A 24133-nucleotide genomic window follows, 5' to 3' on the forward strand; every position below is an offset into this window, starting at 1 on the left:
CCTCGACACTTTTGTTCTTTGCACACGATCCAGCACGACCTGCGTTATTTACAGTCTGTTAAAAAAAACCCAGCATGGCAGGCCATATTTGAGTTTGACACCTGGGCAATAAAGTAGTTAAGAATAAAATTAATATGATATGCTGGAAGCTGAGAGTATTCCTCGGTCAATGATGCGTGTGAGATACTGTTCAAACATTGACCCAAGCAGCTTCAAGGAGATTACTTGCATTGGCCAAATGTTGACAGCATCCTGCTGTCAAGGATGTGTGTGCGTGTGTGTGTTTCTAGTCTTTTCCTTTCTCAACATGCCAGCAGTGATGTACCTGACTGTCCTCATCTCAATGGTGGCTGTGACCATCAGTCAGGGTAAGTCAGCCTTTTACATTTCTACTGCCTAAACTAATTTTAAATAGGTACTGTATATGGGTGTGTTTGTGTGGTTTTAATAATGAGCTTCAAAGCAGAGATTTTTGACACTGGATAATTTCCCTATATTTTCAAATGGGAATAGGCGATTTGGCCTAAAATCTATATCTATATGCAGCGTCCTGCGAGATATATCAATATATATTTTTTGGTTTGTGAATGATAACAAAAAACATTTCAAAAGAGTTCCAAAGAGTCCGAACTGCTGTCCTATGCGCTAACAATTCAACAATTTCCGGTTGTAATATTTTCTAAAGAAATTATTAATCTATCTGATAATTTACTGTTAATCTCTGGCTACTTTCTGTTGTTACTTGTTGTTCTGGCTACACTTCTGTTATAATGTAATAAGCACTTATTCTTCTGTTTGGATTAGTTTTGGGCGAAACTACAAATTTGGGTATCGATCCAATACCAAGTAGTTACATGGGCAGTATTTGTCGTTCCAGTGGGATGTTTGAAGTTATCAAGATAATTGAATGATTCAATTTTAGTTCACACTTATAGTCAGACAAAAACACAGGATGGCGGTGTAACAATATCAATTAAATATTTAAATTATTTCTTACTATTTTATCTGATTGATTTTTTTGCTCTTTTTTCTTACATTTTTACTGTTTTCTTTCGAGATATAATTTTTTAAAAATGAAAATAAACAACTTTTAACATTTTAGCAGACCTGTTGGCTATATTTGCCCAATGTATCGGTATCGGACGGGTATCCCGTTCACACACTAGAGCCAATCATCAAACCAAAGTATTAAAAAAAATAATAATTATGGCCTTCTAGCGGAAGAAGAGCATTTCATTGTTCTGCCTGTCACTGTGCGTCGATGGCATAGGATCACAGGTGTCAAACTCCCTTTCATCGCGGGCCAAATTGCAGTTTCGGTTGCCCTCATGGGGCCGCTACTAACTGCGAAAGCATACAAATGTACAGTAAAATGGCCTCAAATTGCCCCTTCATTGGATTATCATTATACTGCCAACTAACTGATAGAAGACTGGCATTTAAGTCAAGGTGACAAGCAGATATTGAAGAGCAGCTATTATTGAATTCATTGACAAAAATTGCTTTTTGCACCAATTGATGAGTTAAGAAGAATTGCAGTTGCGTTTAGTAGCATTTGTTTCTGTCAAAATCTTAGCAAGTTTGAGCAAAAATGATAAGGTGCCTCTTATTGATGCACATTTCCAGCTTTTAACAGGCCACATAAAATGATGCGACGGACCAGATGTGGCCCCCAGGCTTGAGTTTGACACATGTGGCATAGATAGATGAATAACACTACTATCTTTATCGGGGGTAGTGGGAAAAAAAATCAGTTCACTTCTGAATCGCCATTCCAATTTTATTACGTTTCTGAAGCGATTCAAAACTTTCAAGAATCATTTCTTAGAAATATGTTTTTTTAGGTCATCCACACACTTACTCGCTGTGCGTATATATCGTAATTCAGCAGCGAAGAGGAGCTTTTGGTACCTATTTTGATATAGTTATCACATTTCTATACATTATAGCTCTTAACTGGTTTTGGACATGACCGTGATAAATGGATTTCTGCAATGTAGGCATTATCCACTATAAAGTAAATACTGTCATAGCTCGAGCATACAAAAGCTGTTTACGACCTTCTAAATATGTTTTTAACATTATGAGAGTCATCTAGACATAAAATAACACCTCTTAGTCACCTTTACACTCTTTACACCAGTATAGTAATACTGCCTGAGGCAGAGCCAATCAGTGCTCACAATACTGAACAGCGCTCAAGTAGCCAACACTATTGTAGTCGTGATATTTGTGTATTTAGCCTTATTCATGCTGAAATAGTAAAATATGCTTTTAAAAAAAACTGCAATGTGGTAAAGCCGCAAAGCGCGATGTGGTAAGGGACGGCTGTACAAAATAATAGTGAGAATCGGTTTGAATCGAAAATTTTACTGATAGAAGAATCGATTCTGAATCAAATCACCAATAGAATCGGAATCCAATTGAATCACGAGTTGTTGTAAGATTCACATCCCTAATATTTATCACTGGCGGGCCGTGCGTTTCCCCACCTAGGCCTTCAGTGATGTCTGACTTCAATGATTACCTCTCAAAATACCATAATTTATGTCACCACATGACCATTGCTGGAGAAATACTATACAGAAACAGATTTACGCACTACTGGTCATTGAATAACATCAACTGTGTACAAAACGGGTTATTTTCTGGCGCATTTAAAAATCAATAAACCCGCATCAGCAATTAAAACATCTTATTTGGTACTGTTAAAATTAAAATTGCAAAGAATATATTGAACGTGAAAAAATAAAGAATTCAAATATTTGAACTCACAATTTGTAGCACCCATTCACGCCGTATAAGTCAGTTGTACCGCTCGTTGTGTGGCGGGCATTTCCCCATTTCCCCAGCGAGCTCCGACATGGTCTCACAAGATGTAGTTTCTCTTTAAATATCCTTTTTGAAAATGGCCTTGCAAATATATGTGTTGTCTTGTCTAATCATAAAAGATGCAGACGAGGCGTGTTGGCTGAGTTCTTAAAGTTTACTCCACAGCGTGCTCATCAAAAACATCCAGCTGCAGGCATGTCATCAATAAACAACCTAAACGGGGCTACTGTGGCATGCTGGGTAATGGAGTTCTTATATTACCTAGGTCATAACATCACTATATATCTGCCTTAGGCCAGCGAGAAGGCCTTACTGACAACAACTCGTGATCTGATTGGCTATCACAACTGTCTATCAACTGTATGTGCCCGTTCACTTACAGTGCATAGACGCCTGTGTTGTTGATTCTAAAGATTTCGTTTAGCATGGCAACATAAGCTAGCTGAATTCTGATTGGATAAAAACTCTATAACCTAAAAACAACAGCGCTGGAAGGAGCATAATATGACTTAAAGAGAATATGAATATTTTTAGATATTTAGGGAAAGTAAATTAAAAGTTAATTTTATCTTTAATTATGATCATGATTTCTGGTTATGTTAGGCCAGCAGAAAAGGCCTTGCTGGCCCTGACGGCACACCACTGATATTTATATGTTGAAGAGGTTCATTTAGCCTACTGATGTGTATTTATAAATGGTTGATTTATACAGGCTAGTACTAGTACTATATAGCACTAGCCTATATAAATCAACCATTTATAAAAACTGATATTTATCCTAAATAAATGATCATTTTCAGCCCAATTAAGTGAAATGTGTATTTTTGCTGAGAGATTTATTTTTAATGTTCAAAGTGCAATTTCAATGTTGAAAAAGAATAAATGTTATGGCAAACAGAACTTTTTCTTTTTTTAATGACCTATTTTCCTTAAATTACGCATTGAGGCTACAAAGTATGTTTTATGCCAGTAGTCCCCAACCTTTTTTGCACCACAGACCGGTTTAATGTAGGAATTACTTTCAGGGACCGGCTTTCCACTTGTGCCAGATAAATACAGCCAAAATAAGTGCATGAAAAATTCAACTCACTATGATGCTGAATTAGTGGGAGCCATGGACTTGTTTCTTTGCAATGAGATGCAGATGGAAATCAGGCTTAGGCTACAATCTGTCACATTTATATTTGATATGTTCATTAATGTGCATTGTATCATGTCACAAAGTTATAAAAAAATGGAAAATTCCTATTAGGAGTAGAGATGTCCGATAATATCGGACTGCCGATATTATCGGGCGATAAATGCTTTAAAATGTGATATCGGAAATTATCGGTATCTGTTTCAAAAAGTAAAATTTATGACTTTTTAAAACGCCGCTGTATGGAGTGGTACACGGACGTAGGGAGAAGTACAGAGCGCCAATAAACCTTAAAGGCACTGCTTTTGCGTGCCGGCCCAATCACATAATATCTACGGCTTTTCACACACACAAGTGAATGCAATACATACTTGGTCAACAGCCATACAGGTCACACTGAGGGTGGCCGTATAAACAACTAACACTGTTACAAATATGCGCCACACTGTGAACCCACACCAAACAAGAATGACAAACACATTTCGGGAGAACATCCGCACCGTAACACTACATAAACACAGCATAACAAATACCCAGAACCCCTTGCAGCACTAACTCTTCCGGGACGCTACAATATACACCCCCCGCTACCCCCTACAAAACCCCGCCCACCTCAATCTCCTCATGCTCTCTCAGGGAGAGCATGTCCCAAATTCCAAGCTGCTGTTTCAAGGCATGTTAAAAAAAAATAATGCACTTTGTGACTTCAATAATAAATACGGCAGTGCCATGTTGGCATTTTATTCCATAACTTGAGTTGATTTATTTTGGAAAACCTTGTTACATTGTTTAATGCATCCAGTGGGGCATCACAACAAAAAAAGGCATAATAATGTGTTAATTCCACGACTGTATATATCGGTATCGGTTGATATCGGAATCGGTAATTAAGAGTTGGACAATATCGGAATATCGGATATCGACAAAAAAGCCATTATCGGACATCTTTAATTAGGATTTTTATTGTACATCTATAACAAGCTTATTGGTGTGTCTCATGGGACAGGCGAAAGTTAAATAGGAGAAAATGCAGTCGTTTATAAATTATTTCATGTTTCTCTGCGGCCCGGTAGCAAATGTGTCACAGACCGATTACTTGATTAACCAAACAAACTCATTTCTCGATTACTAAAATAATCGTTAGCTGCAGCCCTACTGTTTCTGGGTTTTTGCTACATCCACGCCAGTTGTTCTGGGTTTGATAGTGTCAAGGTCTGAAAGTCATCAGCCTTGAGGGATGTGTTTTATTCAATGCGTTTGTTCACTTCCAGACACCACCTCCTCGTCAACAACAAAACAGAGGACAGCGATAACGCTTACCTCTTTGTCAACAAAGACAAATGAGGGTTGGAGCGGTGGCGGCACACAGCAGAGAGCAGTCACTTCTGCACAGGAGTCACCGTGGCCTTCGCCAACAAACAAGGGGACGCAGGACACCGAGACTCCATTTGCTAGGCTGACATCCGACAAGACCACGCCCCTTCTATCAACATTCTCAGCAGCTCTGACCGACAACACACCTCACCACGACACAAGCAGCCAAGGTCAGCTTGCTGCATCAAAAATTTTTATTTTATTTTCTTCAAACCTTATCGATGCAACAACCGCTTCAACAGCTAATTTACAGTGCATCTTGAAAGTATTCACAGCGCTTCACTTTTTCCACATTTAGTTATGTTACAGCCTTATTCCAAAATGGAATACATTAATTTCTGTCCTCAAAAATCTACACACAATACCCCATTAGGAAAATAATAATAATATTTGCTCAATACTTTGTTGATGCACCTTTGGCAGCAATTACAGCCCCAAGTCTTTTTGAATACGATGCCACAAGCTTGGCACACCTATCTTTGGGAAGCTCAGCCCATTCCCTTTTGCAGCACCTCTCAAGCTCCATCGGGTTTGATGGGAAGTGTCGTTGCGCAGCCATTTTCAGATCTGTCCAGAGATGTTCAATAGGATTCCAGTCTGGGCTCTGGCTCGGCCACTTAAGGACATTTACAGAGTTTTCCTGAATCATATTTGGTGATTTAACCCCCAATTCCAACCCTTGATGCTGAGTGCCAAACAGGGAGGTAATGGGTCTAATTTTTATAGTTTTTGGTATGACTCGGCCAGAGTTTGAACTCACGACCTACCGATCTCTCTCTAACCAATCGGCCACTGAGCAGGTCGTGCTTAGGGTTGTTGTCCTGCTGAAGGAGGAACCTTCGCCCCAGTCTGAGTGCAAGAGCACTCTGGAGCGGGTTTTCATCCAGGATGTCTCTACTGCATTAATCTTTCTCTCTATTCGGACTAGTCTCCCAGTTCCTGCCGCAAAAAAACATCCCCAAAGCATGATGCTTCACTGTAGGGATGGTATTGGCCTGGTGATGAGCGGTGCCTGGTGTCCTCCAAACATGACGCCTGGCGTTCATGCCAAATACTTCAATCTTTGTCTCTTCAGACGAGAGAATTGTGCTCTAGTTCTGGTCTGAGAGTCTTTCAGGTGCATTTTGGCAAACTTTTATGAAGGAATGGCTTTCATCTGATCACTCTACCTACCATACAGGCCTGATTGGTGGATTGCTACAGAAATCGTTCTGTCTGGAAAGTTCTCCTCTCTCCACAGAGGAATGCTGTAGCTCTGACAGAGTGATCATAAGGTTCTTGGTCACTTCTCTGGGATCTTCTTCCCCGATGGCTTAGTTTAGACAGCCGGCCAGCTCTAGGTAGATTGGAAGAGTCCTGGTGGTTCTAAACTCCTTCCATTTACAGATTGGAAGAGTCCTGGTGGTTCTAAACTCCTTCCATTTACAGATGATGGAGGCTACTGTGCTCATTGGGACCTTCAAGGCAGCAGATATTTTTCTGTACCCTTTTCCATATTTGTGCCTCGAGACAACCGTGTCTCAGAGATATACAGACAATTCCTTCGACTTCTTTCTTGGTTTGTGCTCTGACATCCACTGTCAAGTGGAGGACCTTATATGTTTGGACAGGTGTGTGCCTTTCCAAATCATGTCCAACCAACTGCATTTACCAAATGTGGACTTCAACTAAGGTGTCGGAACATCTCAAAGATGATCAGTTGAAACAGAATGCACATGAGCTCACTTTTGAGCTTCACAGCAAAGGCTGTGAATACTTACAGTACGTACAGTACATGTCATTTATTCGTTTTTTATTTTTCAATACATTTGCAAGCATTTCTAAAAAGAAAACCTTTTTTTTCATTGTCATTATAGGGTATTGTGTGTAGAATTTTGGGTACGAAAATTAATTTAGGAATAAGACTGTAGCATAACAAAAGTTTGACATTGTTTTTCTTCTATTGGTCCATTTTTAGTGCACTTTAAGAGGACTCAGTCTAGTTAGTTGAACCCTGTACAACAAACAATATACACTCCTTTCATTCTATTGTGTATATTTTCATCAGTCATTACCTTTCTATGAAGACACACTGGGACAAACCACAAGGGTCTTCTTCGGTCATACAATGCAAAACCAGCATTTTTTTTAACCTGATGGCACCTGTTTTTGTGTATTTGGGATGCCTATAACTCCCGAATATTTGAATCCAAACCAGGTGTAGGTATTAATAAAACAATCGGTAACACTTTAGTATGGGGAACATATTCACCATTAATTAGTTGCTTGTTAACATTTTGAGTTATTTGGACACTATTAACATTTGTGGTTTTGTGTTTTGTTATGTAAGAACATTCCATATTCATTAAGTGGTACTAAAGGGAGAATCATATGCAACAACTTCCTTACTTGGTACTAATAAACAATAATTCTGAGGTTATTGAGGAAAGACTCTTAGTTTCATTTTTTCATTTATTTATTTATTTCAGGCAATGACATAAAGTACAAAGTTGACAACACATAATAATATAAATTAATATAGTGCAAAAGGTAATGTATAGTATGTAATGCATGATTGTCCAGTTTTGCTTGAAAGGGAGTGGGAAGAAGATAACTTATTTAATCCCACCCCCAGTTCTCCATTCAGTGATTATTCACATGCGTTTCACTGTTACTTTGTTCAAGGATTATAATACAGATGTTGTATCATAGTGGCATTACCACAGGTAACAATAATTATTACACTGTAACAATAATTTGTATCAACAATGTAGGAATAATGAATATACCAACAATGGTAATAGACAAAATGCCAACAATGGTAATAGACAACATAGCAATAATGGTAAGGAAACATTGAGCACATGTTAACACTTTGAGACAGAGTATAGCAGCAGGTCAAATTAAAGACCCTCATCTCTATATTTGAACCAGACCCCATGTTTGTATAATAGTTTAAATTGATTAATAGTTTGGCATTGCTTGTGTTGTAAGTCCAGTTTGTTCCATAGTTTTACTCCGCATACAGACACACAAAAACGTTTAAAAACGAGTTAATGGCTTACTGGTTGTAAAATAAGACCATGCAGAATAAGGCATTAATAAGTACTCAATAATGACTATGTAAGAGCCAATATGTTACTAATTTGCATGTTAATAAGCAACTAATTCATGCTGAATATGTTCCCCACACTAAAGTGTTACCAAACAATCTTAGCTATTTCCATACGAGACAGTGATGTATTTTGCCAGAGTTACGTGGATGGATATCTCCATACATTGGAGCAGTTGACCCGAAGAGCTTTGCGCGACTGCCATCCTTTTTTTAGTTGTAGTCAATAAGTTACATATTTTTCGCAATCCTCTGCTGTTGCCATTTCTAACAAAAAGTTGCGTATAGTTCAAACTTATATCTGTCAGTAGACCAGTGGTTCTTAACCTTGTTGGAGGTACCAAACCCCACCAGTTGCATATGTGCATTCACCAAACCCTTCTTTAGTGAAAAATAAAATGTTTTTTTTTTAAATTCAAGACAAAGTTATATGTTTTTTTTACTGGCGCACAAAATGAACCGTTCAAAGAACAAAACCAACACAGTGCATACACTCTCAACAAATTACACACCTGCAAATCAGATGGAAAATTAGAGGGAACATTGTTTGGGGGTATCCATAGTACGCCGATAGGGAGAAGTTTTTATTTACAAGATGAGTCAGGTGTGTCTTGACCTCCGCGGCGGAGGCTCCACCGAACCCCTGAGGCCGACTCACCGAACCCTTAGGGTTCGATCGAACCCAGGTTAAGAACCACTGCAGTAGACTCCATATGGAAGTGCTAAAAACTACCACATGGCTGACGGGGAGGAGAGACTTGGCCTAGAGGAGGGCTCCAGGACGTAAATAAGACCGCCCACAAAACGAAACGATGGTCTTTCTTTCTTTCTTTAGTTTATTTCGAACATGAACACACTTACATCATAATACATCACACAATTTCATATCATTTCATTTTACATCATGCCCGAAAAGGAGTAGGAAGAAGCAAAGCTTATTTAATCCTACCCCTTTCCCACTTCAAGCGTTTACAAATATATAGAATCATTTACTGACCTTTTTATATAATAAAATAACATCTATGAATTAGTATACAACAGTTTTGTAATATGTAATTAATTAATTAATTCAGTCATTATTAACATACTGAGATGAAGAATATCTTATTTTCAATAAGGTTGAAAGTATTTCTCATAATTCTTCTTTTTTGTACTCTGTAAGCACTATTATTTTGAACAACCTCTTAAACTGGATCATATCAGTACAATTTTTAACTTCTTTACTTAATCCATTCCATAATTTAATTCGACATACTGATATGCTAAAAGTTCTAAGTGTTGTACGTGCATATAAATGTTTTAAATTATTTTTTCCTCTAAGGTTATATTTCTCCTCTTCTGTCTGTAAAACATAACTATGTAAAGCACCACCATTACATGCCCTGTAATGTCGACCTTAAGGACGTGTTTTAAATGTAGAAAAAAAATCATATTATGACCCCTTTCAGTTACCAAATATGATTGATTATTTTCTATATCAAGTCCTACTTTTTAGGTGACGCAATGTTAAGTTCTTCATACATTTGTTTGACTCCCTTTCAGCTCCCCCACTGGTCTTTGATAACAACAACTTGGGTGCAAACCCCGGACTCGTAGCCATCGTCTCAGTCTTTGGCATCATCCTGACCCTCGTGCTGATAGTGGCCATGGTGAAATGTATCCAGTCACCAAGGTACGACTTCGAGAGGATCGAAGATGTGCCCATGGTGAGTTTGAAAACATACAAATTGTTGTTGAAATTGAAGATCAATCCATTTCATTTTATTAGTGGAATAACAGAAGTGTACACAATCCTACCTCTCCATCCACCAAATTAGTACCATATTTTTCGGACTATAAGTCGCAGTTTTTTTCATAGTTTGGCAGGGCTCCAGTGCGACTTATATATGTTTTTTTCCTTCTTTACTATGCATTTCTGGCAGGTGCGACTTATACTCCGGAGCGACTTATACTCCGAAAAATACGGTAATCATAATTCCTCCTAAGGCTGGGCGATATACCAGTACTATATTTATTACCGCTATATTTTAGAAAGCGGTATATATTTGAGACCATAAAATATATTTTTGATGTACCTTTGTTACGGCCGTTTGATCTTGTCTGCGTCTGACAGGCGAAGCACAGGCTCTTTGGATCACCCCCGCTCCTTGCGTGTTTACGGAGGCTTCTTTGATGACGCGCATCAAACTTTTTTTTTTTTAAACATGGCGGCGCGGTGCCGACTTCTCGACCCCTGAGTAATGCAATGCTTTGGACAGTGACTGCATTTGGCGATTGGTGAATGACTGCAGCTTTATTTACACATACACCAATTTGCTTTAGAAACTTTATTTCTTCTTGTAGCGACTTTATCACTGATCTAATCTGTTTATGTTGTTCACTTATGTTAGCGACTTAGCAAATAAACTAACTAGAGATGTCCGATAATGGCTTTTTTGCCGATATTCCGATATTGTCCAACTCTTAATTACCGATTCCGATATCAACCGCTACCGATATATACAGTCGTGGAATTAACACATTATTATGCCTAATTTTGTTGTGATGCCCCGCTGGATGCATTAAACAATGTAACAAGGTTTTCCAAAATAAATCAACTCAAGTTATGGAAAAAAGTGCCAACATGGCGCTGCCATATTTATTATTGAAGTCACAAAGTGCATTATTATTTTTAACATGCCTCAAAACAGCAGCTTGGAATTTAGGACATGCTCTCCCTGAGATAATCCTGATACCTACTACAACTATGGGAAATACTATACTTTGACTTTCACAAAGTGCTTTTTTTTTTTTAAACATGCCTCAAAACAACAGCTACAAAAACAATGAAGGCACACAAGCTTCAGTCCAGAGTATACTAGTGTAATAAAGTAAACAATAACATAGTCCTCATTTAGTGCAAGACTGGGTGGTACTACTTTTTTTCGGTGTTTGCTTTTCATCCATCTTCCGCTTGTATTCATGGTGTATCTCCTTATGATTCTTGAGGAGGTGGGAGATCAAAATGCTCATCTTAGTTCCTACTCGCATAACCAACTTTTTGCAGTCATTGCAAATTGCCAGTTTTTTATCCGTCAGAGACACTTTAAAATAATAACAAACCATAGACATGGTGTCGTTAGTCAGTCACCGAGCTTGCTGGCTTGTTAGCCACGACTACAGCACCGGCAACAACACACTCTTGTTGTTATGCTTGCGGCGGTTTGAGTAGGTCATCAAGCGTCGCCAGTAAACCTCTCATGCTGCAGTCGTGCTGCAACTCCTGTGTTGTGTGTGTGGGAGAGGGGAGTGGGGAGGGGCTGCTGACTGGGAGACGCAACTGCTCTTTACTTATCCCTACGTCCGTGTACTGCTCCGTACAGCAGCGTTTTAATAAGTCATTAATTTTACTTTTTGAAACCGATGCCGATAATTTCCGATATTACATTTTAAAGCATTTATCGGCTGATAATATCGTCAGGCCGATATTATCGAACATCTCTACTGTCAATACTACAGTTTTCCTCAGGAAACATTCATATTTTGCCCCTCTTTCCCTGGCCCCCTTCCATTTAAATAGTTTCCCACAAATATCTTAACTTTCTTTAAAAAATCCGCAGCACAGCAAGGACAATACAGGCAACCCACACCCTTCCAATCTGCTCTATAATACGTGGAAAGGCCATCATTTCCCTTATTTTTCAGAAAACGTCCCTTGTTTTTGGACTGTTGGAGAAAAAGTGTGTCATTGTGTGATCACTTGGTCATGGTGGTCTACTACAGTGTTTTTCAACCACTATGCCGTGGCACACTAGTGTACCGTGAGATACAGTCTGATGTGCTGTGGAGGATGATGTCATTTCACCTAATAATAATAATAATAGATTTTATTTGGAAAAAGCACTTTACATTTAGTAACAACCTCAAAGTGCTACAGTGTATTAACAAAATAAAAAGATAATACAAATAAAATAAAAACTAGAACAGCCTAATAGCTAGAACTAGTATGCATATATCTAAATAAAAGGCTTTTTTTAAAAAGAAGGGTTTTTAAGCCTTTTTTAAAAGCATCCACAGTCTGGGGTGCTCTCAGGTGGTCAGGGAGAGCGTTCCACAGACTGGGAGCGGCGGAGCAGAAAGCCCGGTCTCCCATTGTTTGTAGCTTTGACCTCGGAGGACCCTAATTGGGATAAAAATATTTTTTTGCAAACCAGTAGATATAATCCACAAATAATGTGCCGTTGTTGAGTGTCTGTGCTGTCTAGAGCTCGGCAGAGTTACAGTGTAATACTCCATATCAGTAGGTGGCAGCAGGTAGCTAATTGCTTTGTGGATGTCGGGAACATTGTTTGTCGTGATCACAATATGCAGACGACAGCGGGAGGCAGCGTGCAGGTAAAAAGGTATCTGATGCTTAAACCAAAAATAAACAAAAGGCGAGTGCCGCTAAGAAAAGGCATTGAAGCTTAGGGATGTATGCAAAACGAAACTAAAACTGAATTGGCTGCAAAGTAAACAAAAACAGAATGCTGGACGACAGCAAAGACTTACAGCGTGTGGAGCAGCAGACGGCGTCCACAAAGTACATCCGTACATGACATGACAATCAACAACAAAATAGGAGCGCAAGACAAGAACTAAAACACTACACACAGGAAAACACCAAAAAAACCTCCAAATAAGTCACGTGACAGTACACCTATTTAGAGACGAGCTATCGTGATGCCTATAGACGACTTTTTACTGTCAATATCGGCTGCTGAGTTTCATTTTTTTATGTTTTCTGCTAGTGGTGTGCCTCAAGATTTTTTCAATGAAAAAAATGTGCCTTGGCTCAAAAAAGGTTGAAAAAGACTGCTCTACTAAATATGAACGACAGGTGTGGGTTGTAAAAGAGAAACGCTCCACAGGGGATTCGAACAGTCAGCACTGAATGAAGGCTGCCATTGAAAACATTGCCTCCGTCACCTCTTCCTCCCTCTGTGGTTTTTTTGCTTACTCTTTTACGTCAACAGGAAAGCTGACTGGATAGTTGTGTCTGAAAAAATTCAAAGGGACGTGTGCCACGGTTAAGCTGTTTTTCCTCATGAGTAAACGTTTATCATTTCCACTCAGTATGATGGTGCGATTGTACGCCGCTCTGCAAACACTATAATAAACACATTGGCAAATGTCACCGGCCCTCACCAATGGCCAGGCAACACGTTACAATACAGACAGCAAGGACTGTGAACTTATTTTGGGGGTAAAATTAATACATACATTTTTAATCATGTTTTCTTTTCAGAACAGTGCAAGTAAAGTCAATTTCCGTGCATTAAAGATAACTGAGAAAAAAAACAACTACAGTATTGCTCCTGCACAACACTTGTGTAGCTTGTTACTTGTAGTAGTGTCGTAACGATACCAATATTTTGGTACCGGTACTAAAATTATTTTGGTACTTTTCTAAATAAAGGGTACCACAAAAAATTGCATTATTGGCTTTATTTTAACAAAAAATCTTAGGGTGCATTAAACATGTTTCTTATTGCAGTAAAACTCTTAAATAAAATAGTGAACATACTAGACAACTTGTCTTGTAAGTAAACAAACAAAGGCTCCTAATTTAGTCTGCTGACATATGCAGTAACATATTGTGTCATTTATCATTCTATTATTTTGTCAACATTATTAAGGACAAGTGGTAGAAAATGTATTATTAATCTACTTGTTCATTTACTGTTAATATCTGCTTACTTTCTCTTTTAACATGTTCTATCTACACTTCTGTTAAAATGTAATAATCACTTATTCTTCTCTTCTTTGATACTTTACATTACTTTTGGATGATACCACAAGTTTGTGTCCAGGGACATAATTCCTGAGTTTATAAACATAATATACATTTTAAAAAAACAAAAGAAGATTTTGTGATGGCAAAAAATATCGACGTAATCATAGTATTATCGACTCTATACGTGCTTGTACTTGATATCATTACAGTGGATGTTAGGTGTAGATCCACCAATGGCGTTTGTTTACATTGTGACACCGGTGAGCTAGGGTGTGTAGTGAAGCATGTTTAGCTATTCCTCGTCCTGCAGGGATGATACTTGTAAGAAACGTACTTTACTTGTCGCCATGGAGACCAGGATTAGTGATTTAGAAGTAGCTAAAACACTGCCGACGGCGGATGGACGTTAGCCGCTAGCGAGCTAGCCATGTCTTAAAGCAGGGGCCCCCAAACATTTTTTTTTTTTTTCCAACTTTTTTTATTGGCATTTTCAAACAGACAGAAAAAAGTACAAGTCAAAACAGTACAATTTTAAAGGCAGTAAATGATTCGCACCCTTTCCCTTAAAACCCAAACCACCCACCCACCCTCCCACCCCACTCAGGTCCCACTAACGAGGGACAAATGGCGCAATTGTGTAACAAGTAAGACGACAAAGTCAGACACATTCTCTCACACACACACACACACACACACATACGCGGCCAGAGACAGACAGATATATATATTTAAAAAAAAAAAAAAATATATATATATATATATATATATATATAATAATAAAATAAGAATTAATAATAATAATAATAATATATAATAAAATAAAAAATAGAATAAAATAATACTAATAAATAAAAGGGAGATTATTCCTCATCTGCGTCTGGGCATAGGTCAAGAGAGTTGACATACAGCAAAAAAGGGCTCCATGAGCTTTCAAATGCTTGAACCGAGCCCTTTAGCGAAAACCTAAGTTTTTCCAGTTTTAGATTGTAGAGAACCTCTCTAATCCAACGGCCGTGTGATGGGGGGCGAGCCAGCTTCCAATTAAACAAGATCAATGGGGCCCCCAAACATTTTGACTCGGGGGCCGCATTGGGTTAAAAAAATGTTTTGGGGGGGGCGGGCTGTATATTAATATATATGTATTTCATATATATATATTCCGAGCTTGATGATGTCACGTTATCGATGGGAAAATGCATTTTTAGACAATATGATTTGCCTGAGCGCATTGGCGTTGTTAGGCCTATTTTAGGGGGGCTCAAGCCCCCCTAAAATATTCTTAGGCCCCCCTAAATAATTTGGTGTTTTTTTTGTTTTTTTTACAAATACATGCCGACATAGTCATTATAAAGTGGCCTGAATATGAGTTTAAATAGATAATCATATAACCTGTTATTATTCACTCAGTTTCCCCTCACCTCGTAGCGTAAGGTAGAGAGCCCCTTTAGTGCGTCGGTATCCAATCCATTCCACTTGTTCATATAGAAAATGCCCACATCACTCAAATTCCAGTCCGCATTTTCTCTGGGACCTTGCTTGCGGTCCTGCAGGTGTACGAAGCACATTATCTTCCTTTACAATGAGTGAAGCTGCACGAAACCTTGTGTGTGCAATTGTAAATAATTTAGTGTTTAAGTTTTGTCTTTCTTGTAGAATCTATATAAAGTAATGTACATTAGCCTATTGTTAAAATAATGGAAAAAAACATCATTAAATATATTTGTTTTATTGTATTGTTACATTAATAGCTGTTGTATTATTATAGGATGGCTTGTTAAACATTTCATAGGATTTTCAGAGGGAGGAAAAACCAAGACATTTAATATAAAATGTAAAATGAATAAATACATAAAAAGAAAAAGAAAAAAAATGGTTAAAAGCCGTCGTCCCGGGGAGCATTTCATTTCGTCCCGTGCATTTAAAAAAAATAATAATAATAACAATGAATAATTTCTAAGTCTTTGTTTGCCGTTTGTGAAGTTTTGTGCTTGCGCGTAACGATTGCTCGCATCCTGTGCATCTCCTGGGGGCTAAGCCCCCCCTGTCCTTAAAAGCTAGTGACGCCTCTGCCTGAGCGGCTAGGAGACACCGAGAGTAACAAGCGGTAGAAAATGCATTAGAAAGGACAGATTTTAAAAAATTATTTAAAAAAATACAAATACAAATAAAAACTTTAATTTTTTTTAAACTTGGGACTTTCCGCAGGCCGGATTTTGGACGCTGGCGGGCCGTAGTTTGGGGACCCCTGTCTTAAAGCGCCTCTTCCGCTGGGCGTTTCAGTGTTATAACTTCACCTTTATCTTTAGTTTTTAAGCCAAAATGCGTCCGTTCTCCTTTTTCTGTCTACACACATTGTTTGTTTGTAAGTACTCCGTGATTGTGTGCCGCCGAACATGCTCCTCTGCTCGTAAACCGGCAAAGACACGACGTGACTTCCACGCGGGCGTGGGGTGGGGGGGTACTTTTCAGAGACGATATAGTACCGAAAATGATTCATTAGTATCGCGGTACTGTACTAATACCGGTATACCGTACAACCCTAACTTGGAGGTTTCAAAATTTTAAATTCTTTAAAAAACAGTACCGTGAATATACTTCCATTTACCTGTGTTTTTCAAATTAATTTGGCGCCACCTGTTTGCCCATTGCCCATAAACACCTTATAATGGGACTGTCTGTGAATATACATGCTTGTCGTTACAACTTCGCATTTTAACACACCAAATATGCACCTCGGGCCGTATTTATCAAGCGTCTTAGAGTGCCATTTTACACTTAAGTCCTGAGAATTTGCGAAATTTAGTCCTACTCTCAAACTTAAGAATAAAAGCTATTTATCAACTTTCCTAAGTCTAAGAATCACTCCTACTCTCCATGATATTTAAGAGACCTTCAGAGGTGTCCTAAGTGGTTAGGAGTTGCCAGCGGGGGATGGCACTGAGGCGAGAGAGACGTGCCCAAACGTTGAGGGAGCGGAAGCTCTACTAACAACAATGTTTCCTCCTCTCGCCAGTTTGGTTTTCTTTTCGATTCCATGTTGATTTCTGCATGTGGCTGCAGTGGGCTAGTATATATAGAGCCACCCACACCAGTTTCAAATTAGTTGCCTAATTAATGAATTGGAAAGAAAAGGAAACATTTATGTTTGATTCATTGCCAATATTGTTTGTTTGTTTTGTATTATTTTGTAGTTTATTGTCAAAATATACACTCCCATTGTCCACTTAAATATTTCTAAGATATTTCTTTATTCTTAGACAAGGGATTCCCTTCCGTGATTGGTCATTTCTATGGACACAGAAATGACGTCACCTAAAATTCCGTTTACGGCACATAGTAATATCGTAATTCAGCTCTGAGTGTGACACTTAAGATTCAGTCCTACACTTCGCTGAAAGTGTGAGTAAGACGCTTGATAACTAACTTTTAAGTGCAGCTTTCAGCGAATAATTTTTTTACTCATAAGTCAACTCTTAGCAGACTTCTTAGGAGTAATTCTAAGACGCTTGATAAATACGGCCCCTGGTCTCCATCTAAAACAGTGGTTTTTAACCTTGTTGGAGGTACCGAACCCCACCAGTTTCATATGCGCATTCACCTTCTTTAGTGAAAAATAAAATGTTTTTTTTTTTTTTTTTTCAAATTCAAGACAAAGTTATGTTTTTTTAACTGGTGCACAAAAAGAACCGTGCATGAACATCACCTCGTTCAAAGAACAAAACCAACACAGTGCATGAACTCACAACAAATTACACACCTGAAAATCAGTGTGACTTCTGCTGTTGCCGTATCCATAATACGCCGATAGGGAGAAGATTTTATTTACACGATGAGTCGGGTGTGTCTCGACCTCTGCGGCGGAGGCTCCACCGAACCCCTGAGGCCGACTCACCAATCCCCTAGGGTTCGATCGAACCCAGGTTAAGAACCACTGGTCTAAAAGCTCAGCTTTGTCTAGTTTGTGACATAAAATAGAAAACTGGTTCGACAATTTGCTCACGCATTTGTTCACAAAGTGGTGACCGTCGCCCCATCCTTGTTTGTGAATGACTGAGCATTTCATGGAAGCTGCTTCTACACCCAATCATGGCACCCACCTGTTCCCAATTAGCCTGTTCACCTGTGGAATGTTCCAAATACTTGTTTGATGAGCATTCCTCGACTTTCTCAGTCTTTTTTGTCAAGACTTGGACTATGGCGTGGTTTGTTCTCCCATGGTGCAAATGATTTGGACCAGACATGGCGTGAAGGTGAATACATTTTAATTCTAACTCAAAAAAATACAAAAAGGTATAAACAAAAGGCGCTCACAGCGGAGGTAAAACAACTTGGCCATGAAAACAAATACTTGCACGTGGGCAAAAAAAACTAAGGACATGAACAAAAGTCGCTAACTGTGGCATGAATAGAAACAACTTACTTGGACATGGCATGAAGTGCGCAGAGGTAAACAAAGTGTGAAGCATAGAGTCAGGGGTATGATGTCGCCAGGGAGACTTCCTGGCAACAATGGGTTTAAATAATAGTGACATGATTAAAGACAGGTGCGTGAGTCGTGAGGGCAGGTGAAAACTAATGGGTTGCTATGGTGACAAACAAGAGTGCACAATGAGTCCAAACGTGGAACAGGTGAAACTAATGGGTAACCATGGAAACAAGACAAGGGAGTGAAAAGCCAGAAACTAAAGAGTCCAATAACTAAACAAAACAAAACATGATTACACAGACATGACATTTTTTGCCACTTGTGCCAGCTTTTTTGAAACGTGTTGCAAGCATCAAATTCCAAATTAGCTAATATTTGCAAAAAATAACAAAGTTTACCTGTTCGAACGTTAAGTATCTTGTCTTTGCAGTTTATTCAATTGAATATAGGTTGAAAAGGATTTGCAAATCATTGTAATCTGTTTTTATTTACCATTTACACAACGTGCCAACTTCACTGGTTTTGTGTTTTGTACCATAATCTCTACAGTGCACCAGGGGTTAATTATTACACTAACTGAAATTAAGAATCGAGCCAGCATATTTAATTTTACGACTCAGGCACTAATTTCTTCCCCTGCTGGTATGCCGCCGTCATTTTTAGCTGTATCTCTTTTATAATTGGCAAATAACCATAGGGCTGGATGAATCAGAAGCAAGGGGGGTATCCGGCTCCATGGCCCGCTAGTTTCCCGTGTCTGTCATACGGGCAGCAAACACTGACTTTGCAAGGTGAGTACAGTAGGTGATGATTAGCAGATAAGAGGCAGGTTTAATAAATGACAGCACACCTTTTAGTGTCAAAGTGCTAATGTGTTCAAATCACATGATTTCTATATTGCAATAATGGTGAATTAGTGTCAAATGAATGGCGGTTATCAGCTGGCCTGTTATTTGCCATGGCTTTAAACAAAAATTACTAAATATATTCCTGCTTTACATGTACATTGTATGTTCAGAACGTTCTTTGAATGAGCTCTTTAAACACACAGAAATCTTTCCAGGACAAACTGAGTGAAGGATCTCCATTTGCTCACTACTCAAAATAAGACTTCAAGAGACACGCGTGAGGACAGCGACAGCAGAAGTGACGTCAACAACTCCGCTCAAGTCTCCCTGCACAGCACTTTTCTTATCACCCAATAAAACTTCTACTTTTAAAAACCAGCAATACTTGGTCACATTGTGAATCGCAAGAAATTGCACTTATTGTGTTAATGTAGGGTCCAACTTTAGGAGACAGATTGGTCAACAACAATGCAAAAAAAGGATGTCGTTAGTTAAATGCACTGCAAAAAATTAACAAGCCATTGTTAAATAGCAACAGTAAAACACCGTAAAATCTAAATTAGTTTCGCAGTAGTAAATGCAGTAAACTCCTGCAAACCAAGAAACAGTAGATAACCTAAATGACTGTGGTTATAATATGTAGAAAACACATGACTTTACTGTGAAAATAATGACAAATTGTAAAATGCATTTGCAAATACTGTATTGTCACAAGTATGCAAACACTCTAAAATATACGATGTTATTCTGTCTAAATGAAATATTTTGCAGATAGTACGTTTACAGCATACCTTAATTGTTTTAGTGGTTTGTGTTATGCATTAGCCTTGTAAACTTTTGGCTAACATGTTTTCTTGTATTTTTGTGGCAAGTTGTTTTTTATTTATTTAAATTTTTTTTGCCCTGTCCAGCTTCTCCGGCAAATCATATTGTTGATGTAGATGCCCATATCGGCTGTACAAATTTACTTTACAAAAAAGAAGTAAAGGGGTAGCGGGGGGGTGTATATTGTAGCGTCCCGGAAGAGTTAGTGCTGCAAGGGGTTCTGGGTATTTGTTCTGTTGTGTTTATGTTGTGTTACGGTGCGGTTGTTCTCCCGAAATGTGTTTGTCATTCTTGTTTGGTGTGGGTTCACAGTGTGGCGCATATTTGTAACAGTGTTAAAGTTGTTTATACGGCCACCCTCAGTGTGACCTGTATGGCTGTTGACCAAGTATGCATGGCATTCACTTGTGTGTGTGAAAAGCCGTAGATATTATGTGACTGAGTCGGCACGCAAAGGCAGTGCCTTTAAGGTTTATTGGCGCTCTGTACTTCTCCCTACGTCCGTGTACACAGCGGCGTTTTAGAAAGTCATCAATTTTACTTTTTGAAACCGATACCGATAATTTCCGATATTACATTTTAAAGCATTTATCGGCCGATATTATTGGCAGTCCGATATTATCGGACATCCCTAGTATTTATATCAATCAATCAATGTTTATTTATATAGCCCTAAATCACGAGTGTCTCAAAGGGCTGCGCAAGTCACAACGACATCCTCGGTTCAGATCCCACATCAGGGCAAGAGAAAACTCAAACCAATGGGATGACAATGAGAAACCTTGGAGGGGACCGGTGCAATGGACGTTGAGTGGATCTAGCATAATATTGTGAGAGTCCAGTCCATAGTGGATCTAACATAATAGTGAGAGTCCAGTCCATAGTGGATCTAACATAATAGTGTGAGAGTCCAGTTCATAGTGGATCTAACATAATAATGTGAGTGTTAAGTTAATATCGAATCTAACATAATAGTGTGAGAGTCCAGTCCATAGTGGATCTAACATAATAGTGAGAGTCTAGTGGATCTAACATAATAGTGTGAGAGTCCAGTCCATAGTGGATCTAACATAATAGTGTGAGAGTCCAGTCCATAGTGGATCTAACATAATAGTGTGAGAGTCCAGTTCATAGTGGATCTAACATAATAGTGAGAGTCCAGTCCATAGTGGATCTAATATAATAGTGTGAGAGTCCAGTCCATAGTGGATATAACATAATAGTGTGAGAGTCCAGTTCATTGTGGATCTAACATAATAGTGTGAGAGTTAAGTTAATATCGAATCTAACATAATAGTGTGAGTGTCCAGTCCATAGTGGATCTAACATAATAGTGAGAGTCTAGTCCATAGTGGATCTAACATAATAGTGTGAGAGTCCAGTCCATAGTGGATCTAACATAATAGTGTGAGAGTCCAATCCATAGTGGATCTAACATAATAGTGTGAGAGTCCAGTCCATAGTGGATCTAGCATAATATTGTGAGAGTCGAGGCCATAGTGGATCTAACATAATAGTGAGAGTCCAGTCCATAGTGGATCTAACATAATAGTGTGAGAGTCCAGTCCATAGTGGATCTAACATAATAGTGAGAGTCCAGTCCATAGTGGATCTAACATAATAGTGTGAGAGTCCAGTCCATAGTGGATCTAACATAATAGTGTGAGAGTCCAGTCCATAGTGGATCTAGCATAATATTGTGAGAGTCGAGGCCATAGTGGATCTAACATAATAGTGAGAGTCCAGTCCATAGTGGATCTAACATAATAGTGTGAGAGTCCAGTCCATAGTGGATCTAACATAATAGTGAGAGTCCAGTCCATAGTGGATCTAACATAATAGTGTGAGAGTCCAGTCCATAATGGATCTAACATAATAGTGTGAGAGTCCAGTCCATAGTGGATCTAGCACAATATTGTGAGAGTCGAGGCCATAGTGGATCTAACATAATAGTGAGAGTCCAGTCCATAGTGGATCTAACATAATAGTGTGAGAGTCCAGTCCATAGTGGATCTAACATAATAGTGAGAGTCCAGTCCATAGTGGATCTAACATAATAGTGTGAGAGTCCAGTCCATAATGGATCTAACATAATAGTGTGAGAGTCCAGTCCATAGTGGATCTAGCATAATATTGTGAGAGTCGAGGCCATAGTGGATCTAACATAATAGTGAGAGTCCAGTCCATAGTGGATCTAACATAATAGTGTGAGAGTCCAGTCCATAGTGGATCTAACATAATAGTGAGAGTCCAGTCCATAGTGGATCTAACTAAGTAGTGAGAGTCCAGTCCATAGTGGATCTAACATAATAGTGAGAGTCCAGTCAATAGTGGATCTAACATAATAGTGTGAGAGTCCAGTCCATAGTGGATCTAGCATAATATTGTGAGAGTCGAGGCCATAGTGGATCTAACATAATAGTGAGAGTCCAGTCCATAGTGGATCTAACATAATAGTGTGAGAGTCCAGTCCATAGTGGATCTAACATAATAGTGAGAGTCCAGTCCATAGTGGATCTAACTAAGTAGTGAGAGTCCAGTCCATAGTGGATCTAACATAATAGTATGAGAGTCCCGTCCATAGTGGATCTAACATAATAGTGAGAGTCCAGTCCATAGTGGATCTAACATAATAGTGTGAGAGTCCAGTCCATAGTGGATCTAGCATAATATTGTGAGAGTCGAGGCCATAGTGGATCTAACATAATAGTGAGAGTCCAGTCCATAGTGGATCTAACATAATAGTGTGAGAGTCCAGTCCATAGTGGATCTAACATAATAGTGAGAGTCCAGTCCATAGTGGATCTAACATAATAGTGTGAGAGTCCAGTCCATAATGGATCTAACATAATAGTGTGAGAGTCCAGTCCATAGTGGATCTAGCATAATATTGTGAGAGTCGAGGCCATAGTGGATCTAACATAATAGTGAGAGTCCAGTCCATAGTGGATCTAACATAATAGTGTGAGAGTCCAGTCCATAGTGGATCTAACATAATAGTGAGAGTCCAGTCCATAGTGGATCTAACATAATAGTGTGAGAGTCCAGTCCATAATGGATCTAACATAATAGTGTGAGAGTCCAGTCCATAGTGGATCTAGCATAATATTGTGAGAGTCGAGGCCATAGTGGATCTAACATAATAGTGAGAGTCCAGTCCATAGTGGATCTAACATAATAGTGTGAGAGTCCAGTCCATAGTGGATCTAACATAATAGTGAGAGTCCAGTCCATAGTGGATCTAACTAAGTAGTGAGAGTCCAGTCCATAGTGGATCTAACATAATAGTATGAGAGTCCCGTCCATAGTGGATCTAACATAATAGTGAGAGTCCAGTCCATAGTGGATCTAACATAATAGTGTGACTGTCCAGTGCATAGTGGGTCCAGCAGGAGATCATCTTGAGCGGAGACAGGTCAGCAGCGCAGAGACGTCCCCAACTGATGCACAGATGAGTGGTCCACCCTAGGTCCCGACTTTGGACAGCCAGCGTCTCATCTGTGGTCACCGAATCTGTGCACCCCCCCTCTCCACGAAGGAGAGGGTGGCAGAGCAGAAAAGAAACGGCAGATCAACTGGTCTAAAAGGGGGGTCTATTTAAAGGCTAGAGTATACAAACATGTTTTATTATTATGTATTTATTATATTTCTCAATAATAAAGTTACATTAGATGAATTAGCAGAACTAAAGAAGGGACTAATGTGAAAATATGTTTTGAAAACATTAACACAGAAGTGTGAGTCGCTTTCCCTCTAAATATAAAGATGTTTGTATTCCCTTGCATGCAGGAAAAATGGATTCTGCTCAGTAAAATGACTTACTAATATTTCTGTCCTGCAGCTT

General features: G+C 38.8%; 1 protein-coding gene across 2 annotated transcripts; it reads left to right on the top strand.

The window, feature by feature from the left end:
- Positions 1-27: 27 nt before the first annotated feature.
- Positions 28-19856, top strand: cist1 (colon, intestine and stomach enriched 1). Of its 2 annotated transcripts, XM_061975945.2 has the most exons (5): positions 28-368; positions 5242-5514; positions 9978-10141; positions 19314-19407; positions 19680-19856. In XM_061975945.2, the coding sequence occupies exons 1-5, from the start codon at positions 140-142 to the stop codon at positions 19691-19693; spliced, it is 774 nt and encodes a 257-aa protein (XP_061831929.2). In that variant the 5' UTR covers positions 28-139; the 3' UTR covers positions 19694-19856. The 2 variants fall into 2 exon arrangements, with proteins under 2 accessions (XP_061831929.2, XP_061831930.2); XM_061975946.2 differs by lacking the exon at positions 19314-19407 and having other exon boundaries at positions 19680-19852.
- The last annotated feature ends 4277 nt before the right edge of the window (positions 19857-24133 follow it).

Source organism: Nerophis lumbriciformis, linkage group LG14 (genome assembly GCF_033978685.3).
Source record: "Nerophis lumbriciformis linkage group LG14, RoL_Nlum_v2.1, whole genome shotgun sequence".
Classification (NCBI taxonomy): domain Eukaryota; kingdom Metazoa; phylum Chordata; class Actinopteri; order Syngnathiformes; family Syngnathidae; genus Nerophis; species Nerophis lumbriciformis.

Excerpts from the sequence above, each read along its gene's own strand:
- cist1 (XM_061975945.2), top strand. The coding sequence starts at position 140 with ATGCTGGAAGCTGAGAGTATTCCTCGGTCAATGATGCGTGTGAGATAC. Across the intron at positions 369-5,241 it reads GGCTGTGACCATCAGTCAGG|ACACCACCTCCTCGTCAACA; the intron begins GTAAGTCAGCCT and ends GTTCACTTCCAG. Across the intron at positions 5,515-9,977 it reads CCACGACACAAGCAGCCAAG|CTCCCCCACTGGTCTTTGAT; the intron begins GTCAGCTTGCTG and ends ACTCCCTTTCAG.